The sequence below is a fragment of the Ranitomeya imitator genome, chromosome 5 (genome assembly GCF_032444005.1).
Source record: "Ranitomeya imitator isolate aRanImi1 chromosome 5, aRanImi1.pri, whole genome shotgun sequence".
Lineage (NCBI taxonomy): Eukaryota > Metazoa > Chordata > Amphibia > Anura > Dendrobatidae > Ranitomeya > Ranitomeya imitator.
The window spans coordinates 411,659,232-411,673,265 of record NC_091286.1 but is presented as its reverse complement, the minus strand read 5'-3'; the positions used below and the strand labels follow the sequence as shown (position 1 = coordinate 411,673,265).

The 14,034-nt window shown below is 45.0% G+C and overlaps 1 protein-coding gene across 2 annotated transcripts in view; it reads right to left on the bottom strand.

Moving 5' to 3' along the window:
* Positions 1 to 14,034, bottom strand: part of DIS3L2 (DIS3 like 3'-5' exoribonuclease 2) — a 588,376-nt gene that overhangs the window by 497,422 nt on the left and 76,920 nt on the right. For both annotated transcript variants that reach the window (XM_069727019.1, XM_069727018.1), the window contains one exon: positions 6,527 to 6,628. In XM_069727019.1, coding sequence (XP_069583120.1) covers positions 6,527 to 6,628 — 102 coding nt within the window. The remainder of the gene's footprint in view (positions 1 to 6,526; positions 6,629 to 14,034) is intronic.

Below are 14,034 nucleotides of genomic sequence, written 5' to 3'. Positions count from 1 at the left end.
TTGGTTCTAACCCTAACCCTAGTGGAAAAATAAACAAATATATTTTCTTTATTTTATGAGGTTGAGGTTCCCTACCTATGGGGGTGATTAAGGGGAGGGGGGGTATTTACTATTCTTTTTTTATTTTGATCACTGTGGTACCTATCACAATGATCAAAATGAATGAACGAATCTGCCGGCCAGCATATTCGGCAGGCACACTGCGCATGCGCCCGCCATTTTGGAAGATGTCGGCGCCCATCCTAGATGACGGACACCGGGAGGGACCCAGAGACTCCGGAGGTATGGGGGGGTGGGATCGGACAGCTGGGGGGGCGCTGGACAGGACGGAGGGGAAAGGAGGGTGCAGAGGACATGACAGAGGGGTAGGAAACACTGATGGCGGCTGCAGAACACCGCTGTCAGTCGGTGGGGGGGTCAGATCGGGGTCTCCAGCCATTGCCGATGATATTGCAGCATCGGCCATGGCTGGATTGTAATATTTCACAAAGTTTCATTGGTGAAATATTACAAATTGCTCTGATTGGCTGTTGAAAGTGAAACAGCCAATCAGAGCGATCGTAGCTACGTGGGGGCAAAGCCATCCCCCCTGGGCTGAAATACCACTCCCCCGGTCCCTGCAGCTCGGGTAAAATTGGAGTTAACCCCTTTCACCCGATCTACAGGGACACGATCCCTCCATGATGCCACATAGGTGTCACAGGTCGGATAGGCACCGACTTTCATGACACCTACGTGGTGTCACAGGTCGGGAAGGGGTTAAAGGCAAACATACCGGTGTAACAGGCCACATTAAACACCCCCTCCCCCCCAAAGTCAAGAATATACCCCAGCAAATGTAAATCAGGTTTCTCAGGCTTTTTAGAACCATTGAGTGATATACTCAATAACGGGGTCCTAGGCAGAACACAGGGCGCTAGGTAGCACATGGGGGGGCAGAGACAGTGCACAGGGGCCGCAGACAGCGCACAGGGGGTAAGAGACAGCGCACAGGGCCACTTTGCACTGTTCTCTGCCCCCGTACGCTGTCTGGGACTGCGTTCTTGAGTATATCACTCAATCCTGTGTGTTGTCTGCCTGGGGCCCCGGGCGCTGTCTGCCTGGGGCCCTGATGTACCACCTGGGACCCCTTTGCTGTCTCTGCCCCCCGTGTGCTACCTGGGGCCCGGTTCGGTGTCACTTCCTCCCTATGTGCTGCCTGGGGCCCTGCTCGCTGTCTCTGCCCCCCTGTGCGCTGCCAGGGGCCCGTTCATCAGTATATCACTCAATCCTGTGCAATGTCTGTGGCCCCTGTGCACTGCCTGGGGCCCAGTTAAGTATATCACTCAATGGTTCTCAAAAGCATGAAAAATCTGATCTACAGCAGCTGGGGTATATTCTGGCCCAGAGGGGTATAAACTGGCCTAATCCACTTTATACCCCAGGGTATAGTTTGGCCTAGACCAGAATATATCTAGGGTATAATGTGGTCTAGGCCACTTTAACCCAGGGTATATTCTGGGTGGGGGGTTAATCTGGCCTGTTACACCAGTAGACCAAGGAAGACAAAAGCATCAAGACCAAAGGCTTAAAGCAATATGTCTCCAAAACAGGAAATGCACAACAAAACAAATGAGGAACGCATTGGTGGAAACTGGAGACAACGTCTGTGACCGAACTGTTAGAAACAGCCTAAAGGAAATGGGATTTACATACAGAAAAGCTAAAAGAAAGCCATCATTAACACCTAAACAGAAAAAAACAAGATTACAATGGGCTAAGGAAAAGCAATCGTGGGCTGTGGATGACTGGATGAAAGTCATGTTCAGCAATGAATCACGAATCTGCATTGGGCAAGGTGATGATGCTGGAACTTTTGTTTGGTGCCTTTCCAATGAGATTTATAAAGATGACTGCCTGAAGAGAACATGCGAATTTCCACAGTCATTGAAGATATGGGGCTGCATGTCAGGTAAAGGCACTGGGTAGATGGCTGTCATTACATCTTCAATAAATGCACAAGTTTATGTTCATATTTCGGATACTTTTCTTATCCCATCAATTGAAAAGATGTTTGGGGATGATGAAATCATTTTTCAAGATGATAATGCATCCTGCCATAGAGCAAAAATTGTTAAAACTTTTCTTGAAATAAGACACATAAGGTCAATGTCATGGCCTGCAAATAGTCCGGATCTCAATCCAATTGAAAATCTTTGGTTGAAGGTGAAGAAAATGGTCCATGACAAGACTCCAACCTGCAAAGCTGATCTGGCAACAGCAATCAGAGAAAGTTGGAGCCAGATTGATGAAGAGTACTGTTTGACACTCATTAAGTCCATGCCTCAGAGACTGCAAGCTGTTATAAAAGCCAGAGGTGGTGCAACAATATATTAGTGATGTGTTGGAGTGTTTTTTGTTTGTTTTTCATGATTCCATAATTTTTCCCTCATAATTGAGTGACTCCATAATTTTTCCCCTATGCTTGGTTAAAAAAAAAAGTAACCATTAGTGACTACCACATTTTTTGTTCTTGATTTCTTTTAGTGTTTCTTAAAGCCAGAAAGTTGCCATTTGAAATGACTTGTTTTGTGCCATGTCTGATCTGCTTTTTTTCTACAAAATTAAACCACTGAATGAACATCCTCCAAGGCCGGCGATTCCATAATTTTTGCCAGGGGTTGTATATATACGTTTTTGAAGGGGATAATGACAAAATTTAGTAACACCACGCAATAGTTATTAAATTACATTATACATCAACCTTATATGTTGGCATAATTTTTAAAACATCCTTTTATTTTGATACAATGTGAAACTAAAGAATAATAACTGTACCTCATCAAAATTTGTAAACTTTCTTTTTAAAAGGACCATTTCGCTTGATGAAAATTTGAAAGGCCTATGTTATAAAACCCAAACAAGGCCCCAATTTAAAAACTGCACCAATTAAAGAATTAAAAACATATATGGGAAGTTTAACCCTACAGATACTTCACAGGACACGAAGGAATGTATGAATTACATTTTTTTTATCTTCAAAATTGTTGCTTTAGACTTAAAGTTGTCATTTTTACAAGGCTAATAGGATAAAAATCGACCTCACAAATTCTTACATAATTTAATTGCATTGCAAGACTTAAAAGTCTCCTCATCTTGGCATGTTAGGCTTGACATGTCACTCTCCGCCAAGGAGAAACGTTACCCTTCCGATTCCGGTCAGACACCTCTCACCCAGCCAAAACAGATCTCACACTTTGCACTGACGGGCAGTAACCGGAAAAACAGTGTCTGCAAATTGAGATTTTGCTTTGCATTTTATCCTAAGACATGTGACAAGGCTTGTTAAGAGTGGTGATATTGACTTTTAGGATAGCTGCTGTCGATAGGTGGTATTAGCGTTCTAGTCCTCTTCGTCTCTGAAGAGACCATTTACATAACTTCACAAATCCAACAATATCCTATATGTGATCAAAACTACTGCTTGGACATGACAAGATGCCAAAAAGGAGTGCTATTTAATTGCTGGAGTGCAAATTTTGCTAGGAGAGATTGTGTGTGCCATACCACATTCACAGAGCTCTTAAGATGCCAGAACAGTAGAAATCCCACACAAGTGATCCCATTTTGGAAACTACACCTCAAGCAATTCATCCAGGGCCTCTGTTAGACCTCAGTTTTGCATATCATGGCCCGCAGGAAGGATGGGGTCTGATAAAGGGTTTTTGCGACCTGAAGGCGTCTGCCAGAATCTCATCATGGCATCTGCACTACAGGTACTAAAGGGATGGGAACGAAACCAATAAGAAAAGATATCAATAAGGTACATGTATGTAAATGTTATTTGTGATACAGCTTGCGTCTCATCAGTTTAGTAGTTCCTGTATGCTCAGCCGCCTGACAATGGCTAGTAACAACTCTCAACATCTCCTTACCATTGTTAAGGACATACTGGGAATTGTGGGTTCATGCAACACAATTCTGTAAGGGGCTGACCTGACACTACAATTGATAGCTTAACTGAACTTGGTGTTGTATACATGTACCGACAGCAGTTCTTGGGATCCAGTCTCGCACCGACGGTGGTTCTGAAGCTACCCTCATTTGCTAATGGTGGTTCTGATCTTTCACACATTTAGCAATCCAGAATGTGCTTCATGGCCATGTTAAAGCTTAAAAATTCTCAATACTTTGAGATTATGATGAGAATTGAGAGTTTCTGCTTTAAAGATTGAGTTGTAATTAGCTTGTGATTTTTTTTGGAACAGAAGCCAAATATAAACACTTCAATTCCTCCTCAAATACTCAAAACGTGATTCTCCTGGTGTATTAATGTACTGATAGTGGCTCTGGTTATGTATTCATGTAAGTACCATTTATATTATTGTGGGGGGTACTTAGGCTTGATTTAATATGGCAATATAGACCTTGGACCAAAAAAAATGTTGCGCATTCCTGGTATAGGCAATGATCTGTACTCTATACATGCTCCTTTGGTTGTCTAGACATGCGAGTACTGCAGCCAACCACTGGCCACATTGATAGGTTAGTTCTGTGGGCAGTGACTACTGGCTGTGAGTTACATGCCTGTCCTTGCTGCAACAAGAAGAAAAACTGAAGACACCATTAACCCTTTAGTAGCCAATTAGGACTATAACCTGATACTTTATATAAGGATGGCTGGTTTTTACAATGGATACCTACCATAGAATACTCAATTGTACTAGCAAAGAGCAGCAAACAAAAGGAAACAAAAAAAAGATACACTCAGATGAAGAACACTGGCAGCTCACATCAACAGCAATGCTATGACTACAAGAAATCATTTCAAGACTTCCGAGCATAATAATTTCTATAGTTCTCTACAGAATGCTCATTGATAGAAAGCCATTGTGTTCTCGCCTTTCATGCAATGCCAGGTATTGTGATATGCTGACATTAGCAGTCAAACGTTTATTAATTCTCTTGTTTGGTCCCTTCAAGTAGAACATGGGACAATGTACTGTGAAGTAAATAAGGACAAACTGTGTAGCTATAATGGTTTGTGGCTCCTGCCTGACATTTCTAAAACCCTGGGTACTTCATCTTTTTTTTTTCCTGAAGTTCTGATTTTGCCAGGCCCATACGAAATTATATACAGTTTTTGGTAGTTTCCTTCAGCTATATTAGGATCTGTAAGATATAGTGATACGCAAAATAATAAGCCTGTTTAAAAACAGAGAATAAGCTCAAGCCTTGTAGTAGCATTTATTTCCATATAGACAATGGCACTGGGCAATGCACATTAAAGGGAACCTGTCACCCCGTTTTTTCAGATTGAGCTATAAATACTGTTAAATAGGGCCTGCGCTGTGCGTTACTATAGTGTATGTAGTGTACCCCGATTCCCCATGTATGCTGAGAAATACATTACCAAAGTCGCCGTTTTCGCCTGTCAATCAGGCTGGTCTGGTCAGGTGGGCGTGTTCACAGCGCTCTTTTCTTCCCCAGCTTTCCGTTGGTGGCGTAGTGGTGTGCGCATGTCCAAGGTCCGAATTCCCTGCGCCCACGTGAAGACACAGCGCGCGATCTGCGCTGTCATCCCTTGCATCGGTGGGGGCGGCCATCTTCCTGGGGCCGCGCGTGGGCAGATGGAATGCTCTGCCGCACGGGGCTTCAGGAAAATGGCCGCGGGATGCCGCGCGTGCGCATTAGAGATCGCGGCGGCCATTTTCCCAAAGCCGAGATGCAAACTCGGCTTTGGGAAAATGGCCGCCGCGATCTCTTGTGCGCACGCGCGGCATCCCACGGCCATTTTCCTGAAGCCCCGTGCGGCAGAGCATTCCATCTGCGCACGCGCGGCCCCAGGAAGATGGCCGCCCCCACCGATGCAAGGGATGACAGCGCAGATCGCGCGCTGTGTCTTCACGTGGGCGCAGGGAATTCGGACCTTGGACATGCGCACACCACTACGCCACCAACGGAAAGCTGGGGAAGAAAAGAGCGCTGTGAACACGCCCACCTGACCAGACCAGCCTGATTGACAGGCGAAAACGGCGACTTTGGTAATGTATTTCTCAGCATACATGGGGAATCAGGGTACACTACATACACTATAGTAACGCACAGCGCAGGCCCTATTTAACAGTATTTATAGCTCAATCTGAAAAAACGGGGTGACAGGTTCCCTTTAAATTATAACAAGCATGAAGATGTCAATTTTTAAATTGAAAAGGAAAGGATTAATATGCAGCTCAAAAAATAGTGTCTGCATCTTCTTTTGATTCACACATAGTAAAACCAACTAATATGTCTACTAGTGTCAGAATAAGCGGAGATGGATACCAACTGTACTACACAACTGCAAGAATCCAGAGAGGAAGTGGCTCATAAGTTAAAACCTATTTCTCCAAGATGACCGACATCAAACTATAGATGTACCGTGCAAGAAACCGCAACCAGGTAAAACAAAAAAAAAATGCTGGATCTTGGTAAAAGGGGTATTGGTTGTAATCAGATTGTCATCTTATAGTGAAAGACCCTTGTAACAAGTGTAGTCACTACTGACCTTCCATTGCTCACGTGGAAGCAGTTTAACAACCACAATATCACCATTCAGAGCTCTATTTCTGGAAACCACCCCATCAATAAAGATGTCCCTCAGACCATCCTAAAAGAGAAAAGAAAAAAAAAAGTTAATTGACAAACCAAATACAGTTTTCATTGAACAAAAGAAACAAACAAATAAGGTGTACGGAACAGATAGTGCCATGCAGTACAGTGTCACAGCAAAAAAATTCAAGTATCTGCCATTATTGATTTTCTAGGTTAGATTAGCGGTTGAACTTTCCTATACATGAAATGGCATTCGTAAGACCAACTATTTAACAGTTAATTAGGAATGGTCACAAATCTAGTCGATATGGAAAGTCATTACAGGAAACATTACAATGAAACACTCCCCTTCCACCTTCCTGTACGTCAAATCGCAAAAACCTAGAGCAACTAGAGCAACCAGATGACAAAATGTTGTTGACGAGAACCACTTAAAATATTATATATCTAGGTGCATAACTAACACATTTCGAATGGCACGAGTGTAACATAAAACTACGTGGTCAACCTGGAGTGTTGTATGTTATGTAGTGGAATTACAGTCAAAATTATTCTACCTTCAAAGCAAATTAGGTTTTGGCAAAATTTACTAGTATTCTGCTGTTTGTTAATGAACAAACAAGTAGGTTCACCCTACGCAACACAATATTCCACTTTTACGGGGGTTGTTCCCTTTCTGAAACCTCTCTAAATGCACAGCTTGTTTTATCCCCAAAAAAAAAAAAGGTAATAGTCCTACCGGTAATTATGTTTCCAGGAGTCCATACTGACAGCACCCTGGAGGACGTCCTTCTCCTCCTTGCTGGGACAGGAAACACACGAGAGTTCAAATATCCGGTAAAACCCACCAATCCTCAGTGTTGTAACAAGAACCAACTCATGGAATAATGCAAATAAAAACATTTAATGTCCAAATCACATTACAAAATAGTATATAGGCACAAAATTGAATATACCTGAGTTTATGACAAACATGGGGGGGAACTACCGGTGCTGTTAGTATGGACTCCTGGAAACAATTACCGGTAGGACTAATACCTATTTTCCAGGACGTCCCTCCTGACAGCACCCTGGAGAGTACCAAAGCACCTCCTTAGGGTGGGACTACCGCTTGGAGGACCTTCCTCCCGAAAGCCGTGTGCTGACAGGACGCAACATCAAGCTTATAATGTTTACAGAAAGTGTCAGCCCTAGCCCATGTTGCAGCCTTACAAATTTGTTCTACGGAAGCTCCTGCACGCTCCGCCCAGGAGGCAAACACCCCACAGGTGGAATGGGCTTTTAAGCCTGCAGGAGGAGACATACCCTCTGACTGATAAGCATCGGAGATCACGTCAGTGATCCAACGTGCAATTGAGGCCTTAGAGGCCTTCTTACCCCTATTCTTTCCCCCGAAAAGAATAAAAAGGTTTGGATCTGTACGCCAAGAGTCTGTGGCTATTAGATAGTCCTTGTCTAACATCCAGAGAGTGGAGGACCCTTTCTCTCTCGTTAGAAGGGTTATTACAAAAGGAAGGGAGTATTATTTATTATTTCCGGATTCCTATTTTTAATAGAGGCTACCTTCGGGAAAAAAGCTGGATCTAATTTCAGAATTAGGCTGTCATCCCAAATTTGTAGATAAGGATCCCTGATACATAGAGCCTGAATCTCTCCAACTCTCTTGGCTGTAGTGATCGCCACTAAGAAAGCAGTTTTTCGAGTGCGAATAGAGATAGGCATATCATCCCCCGGAGCGTAAACACCCTTACATAGGGCCCTAAGAACTAAGTTAAGGTCCCAGGATGGGGACAACTGTCTAATGGTGGGACCCATTCTCTGAGTGGCCCGAATAAACCTTATTATCCATGGGTGAGATGCCAAAGGATAGTCCAGAAATGAGCTTAGTGCGGACACCTGGACCTTTAATGTGCTAGGTCTAAGACCCATGTTAAACCCTTTCTACAGAAAGTCTAAGATACCAGGGATGTCCGGAGAACCTGACACAACATCGGACCTGCCACCTTCTAGACAAAGTTTCCAAATATTTTGGTAAATGGCTGAATTAACAGGTTTTCTACTACCTTGGATAGTAGATCTGACCTGGTTTGACAAGCCTTTTGACTTCAGGATGTCCCTTTCAGGATCCAGGCTGAAAGAGTCTGCTTTGGTCTGGATGATACACTGGACCCTGGTGAATGACTTTCCCCTTGATGGGCAATTTGACTGGATTGTCGATTGCTAAAGTCCCCAGAACAGGAGACCAGCTTCTTCTTGGCCAATACAGGATGACTAGGATGACCGTTGCCTGATCCTCCTTGATCTTCCGAAGAACAGCTGGATTTAATGCCAGTGGTGGGAATGCATATGAGAGGGGTTGATCCCATTTCTGGCTCAGAGCATCTACCCCCTCTGGAAGATCCGAGGGGTTCAGGGAGAAGAATCTTGAGGTCTTCGAGTTTCTCCTGTTTGCGAATAGGTCAATGTTGGGGGTTCCCCACCGGTGACAAACTCCGGAAGATGCTCTGCTTCAATTCCCACTCTGTTGGACACAGTTCCCGTCTGCTTAAGTAATCTGCAATCACATTCTGAGATCCTTCTAGGTGGATAGCCGTTATAGATAGCACAGTGTCCTCTGCCCAGCTGAAGATCATCTCTGCTAGATCCTGCAGTGGTTGATATCTTGGTCCTCCCTGATGGTTCAGGAATGAGACTGTCGTTAAATTGTCGGAGAAGATTCTTACGTGGCGATCTAAGAGCATGGGCTGATTGTGCCTCAACGCTTGACATATGGCGTAGAGCTCTTTGAAGTTGGACGATCTGTTTCTTATGCTTTCTGGCCACTTGCCTTGCAAGATTCTGCCTTGTAAATGAGCTCCCTAGCCCCATGCACTGGCGTCCGTAGTGATAACTACGTAGGGGGAGGTGGTCCATAGGACACCCACCTTTAGGTTTTCTGTTGGAGCCCACCAAAGGAGAGATCTCCGCATTGGGCCTGTCAGCCTCAATGGAGCCTCTAGGGAAGACTGACGGCGATCCCAGACCGACAGGATTTGCCTTTGTAGATGTCTTGAGTGCGACTGCGCCCACTTGACACATGGTATGCAGGCTGTCATTAGGCCGAGAACTTTCATAGCCATCCTTAGGGTAACTCGATGTTCCAATAGATACCTGACTCGAGTTTGAATTATCCCTCGTTTGACATCCGGTAAGCAGGATATTCTGCGTCTGGAGTCCAGATGCACTCCCATGAAGGTTTTTCTTTGTTCTGGTAGAAGATCTGATTTCTGCCGGTTTAGTACCCATCCGAGATGTTCCATCACTGCGATTGTCCGATCTCTGATCTTCCAGGAGCTTTACGGAATCTGCCACAAGAAGGAAATTGTCCAGGTATGGAATTATTATGATGCCCTGTTTCCTCAGGAAGGCCACCATCTCTGATACAAGTTTAGTAAAAAAACGAGGAGCAGAAGCTAGACCGAAGGGGAGGCCTTGAAATTGATAGTGGCAGGTCCGGGTTGGCAGAGCTACTGCAAACCTCAGCAGGTTGAGACAAGGGGTGCACTGGAACCTGGTAGTAGGCCTTCTTTAGGTCGATAGTACACATGACCGCATCTTGATTTATGAGCTGAATTGCTGAACGGATAGATTCCATGGGGAACCTTTTGTATCTCACCCAGGCATTCAAAGGCTTTAGATTTATTATTGTGCGAGTGTCGCCCGATGGCCGTGCGATAGTGAATAGGGAGGAATAGTGACCCCTTCCTATCTGAGTGAGGGACCGGAATTATTACCTCGGTCCTGAGCATGTCCTGTAAATCTTTTAGTATGGCCGAATCTGCTGTGACTATAGTAGGTACAATGTACCTTTCTGGGGGAGGAGTGTAAAGTTCTATGCTGCATCCCTCGGAGACAGTACTGAGAACCCACTGACTGAGTAATCTGAGCCCAGTTTCCTGCGAACCTCCGAAGCCTTCCCCCGATGCAAGTGGCGTCAGTGACTTATTCTTATAGGATGGGCTAAAGAAAGAACCTCTGTTCCCGTTACTCTGTCCACGGGAGCCTCTGTAGGATCCTCTGCTGGACCGACCCTGACCTTTAGAATCGAACTGCTGTCTGGAGAAGAAACCACTCCGAAATGGCTGGGAACGTTTAGGCCTGTCCTCAGGAAATCCTTTCTTTTTATATCACAAGCTGACTCAAGGATAGAGTCCAAAGCAGGTCCAAACACCCTCTGTCCCGAAAATGGAATAGAGCAGAGTTTGGATTTGGAGGCGTTGTCACCTGACCATGACCTCAGCCACAAAGCCCTCCTGGCCGCATTAGATGGTGAACTGTTACGGGCTGAAAATCTGACTGATTCAACTGTCATATCCGATAAAAATGCCATTGCTGACTTCATTATAGGAAGGGAATGTATAATATCTGATCTAGGGGTCTTATTGGATAATTGCTCTTCCAACTGCCCCATCCATAAGGACATAGACCTGGCCACCGAAGTGGCTGCAATGTTTGTTCTAATCAGGGCTGCACAAGCTTCCCAAGCCCTCTTAAGGAGGATGTCTGCCTTCCTATCCATAGGGTCACGAACACTAGAGGAGTCTTCGAAGGGTATAGCAGTCTTTTTAGTGACTTTTGCAACGGAAACGTCAATTTTTGGGACCTCTTCCCATAACTTGACTTCCTCAGAGTCAAACGGTACGTGACTTTTAAAGTCACGAGATAGCACCAATCGGCGCTCAGCCTCCTTCCATTCCTCTAGGACCATAGCTTTGATATGATCACTTATGGGAAACACGGTCAGGTTTCGTGCCATAAGTCTCCCGAACATCAAGTCCTGTCTGGACTGTGGTTTAGAAGCATCTTCGATCTGCATCGTATTCCTAACAGCCTGGACAAGTTCGTCTGTCTCTTCAGATTGGAAGAGATACTTCCTGGCTCGGTCCTGGTTTTCCACAGGAATTTCTCCCTCCTCTTCTGATAGCGAATCCCTGAGCTCAAAATCTTCAGAAGAATACTCAGGCTCCCCCTGGGTTTCCTCCCGCCTGGCACGCTTGCGACCAGCTATGGGACTGGCAGGCCGAGACTGCGAAAGGCTGGATATAGAAGCTTGCAACTCTTCCCGTATTAGGGATCTCATCTCAGAAAGCAGGGATGTCTGTTCATCTTTCATGACCCTAGAAGTGCAGGATGCACAGAGAGTCTTGCCATGGGAGTCTGGGAGCTTAGTATGGCATACAGGACATCTGATGCTCTTCGTCGTGACCTTCCCAGATTTTTTAACCGTGGCTGGGGGAGCAGCGGGGTTTCCCTTATCCTAAACGACATAAGATAGGGAGTAATAGGCTAGAAGGTACGAGGTAGTTTCTGAGTTTAAGGATGTACTTCCCGGGCAGACTTACCCCTTCCTCGTCGATTCTGTCTGCCATAGCCGGTCCTGAAGCAGACAATATGACCCCCCTGCAGGTGCTGGACGCTAATGCAGTAGCGACCGCTCTGTTCAGCGTACTCCTTAGTGGAGCATCTGCCTCCCCCGCTCAAAAGAACGCCACCGGGAGTGACGTCTCGCCGGCTCTGGTGAAGCCGGAAGTGACGCGGCTACCTTAGACCCGGAAGTGCCGGCTGGCTGTAGCGTCTCCAGGACTGCGCGCTCTGTAGAATTGAGTCTGGATCGTCGCCGCGTCTCAAACCGAGAGCCACCCCCCTCCCCCCCCCCCCCCACCGGGAGGAGCGGTTCAATCCCGGATCGTCCCACTCCGGGCCTCTGGGGTAGAGGGACTCCCCTCTGGGGAGTTTCGACCCTGAGCCGCTTGACAGGGGGATGGATTGGATGACTGCCCGATCCCCTTCAGCTCGGTAAGCATGCGCTGCTTCTCTACGTGTGTCCCTCCATGCAGGGACCGGAAAAACACTGAGGATTGGTGGGTGGTACCGGATATTTGAACTCTCGTGTGTTTCCTGTCCAAGCAAGGAGGAGAAGGACGTCCTCCAGGGTGCTGTCAGGAGGGACGTCCTGGAAAAAATTCTTTACTTTCTCAAAGTCCAGTGTCTCCATTGTTTGGCTGAAAGGTGATCTGCTGCATAGCCAGACGGCAGCATCTGTCAGGGTTCCTGAGGAGTTTAAGCCTATTCTTAACGGCTTCCTATTCACAAATATTCTTGAAGCTCCATGTTGCAACCACCTTCAAACTCCAAAGATTTTCTGTTAGGTATCTCCTAATGCGAGAACTTCATCAACCGGTGCGGAAAGAAGCCAACCAGGGGCTGCACCAGTTTAGTCAGGTCTCTCGCTATGGCTCCCAGACATCTTATTAAATGTACTCTCTTAAACCTTCAAGTGAAATCTGGGCCTGGAGTAAGAATTAGAAAAGTATGTGTCGCCACGGCTTATCACATTCCATCAAAGTCCTGCCTCAGTCCCACATATTTTTATGGAGTTGGCAAAAACTAGCGTGAAAACATCAAAAAGCCCGATATTTTACTGCAACCTCAGGTTCTGCAAAAGCCTTGAGACCTTTAAAACGTTTTGGGCAAACACTGATGAATCTGGTTCAAAAAGTTTTTCCATGTAACATCTGGGTACTAGCTGAAATAGTTATGGACAACCCAAATTGAACACCCACAGCATTCTTATCTTCCATTGAAAATGGATTGCCCAGTAGTGGTCAACCCCTTTAAAAGCAAATTTAAAGTGCTATAAAAAGCAATGAGAAGACACCAAAATAAAACTAATTTAGTGAGAACTAGTTCTTTACCCAAACTTCATTAAAGATGGCACCTGCAAAACCATAGAGGAAGACTTCCATTGCTGCTCATTTTGTATCAAGAAGCTCTAAAGCTTTGTATTCACTTCTTCCCTCCCTGTTGTGCTCAAAGGAGTCTGAAAACAGACATAATTAGTTTTGTGGCGCCCCGAAAATGAAGGAAAATAAAAGCCAGATGCTACAAGTAATGACATGCAAATCACTTGCCAACACATGCTAGGATAAGTTGCTAGGAGGCCTATTTGAGGCCTTGTTAAACTTTCAGGTCTACTTTTTTTTTTAGCATAAGTATTAAAAGCAAAAATAAAAATAGAAAATGGATTTCACACAGCCTCACAAAGACCTTAATACAATAGAAAGCTCAGATTCATCAGTAACTTTTTTTTGTCTTGGGACATTCATTGCTTCTGGCTTTAAAAAGTCAAAACGGTGCACAAAAGTTTGATTAATTTTGCGCTAAATAAAAAAATGCCTTTAAAAGGCATAAAAGGACTAGAAATAGGAAAAACCCAATGTGGCTAAACAAAGAAGTAAGACAGGCAATTAACAGTAAAAAGAAAGCATTTGCACTACTAAAGCAGGATGGCACCATTGAAGCTCTAAAAAACTATAGGGAGAAAAATACTTTATCTAAAAAACTAATTAAAGCTGCCAAAAAGGAAACAGAGAAGCACATTGCTAAGGAGAGTAAAACTAATCCCAAACTGTTCTTCAACTA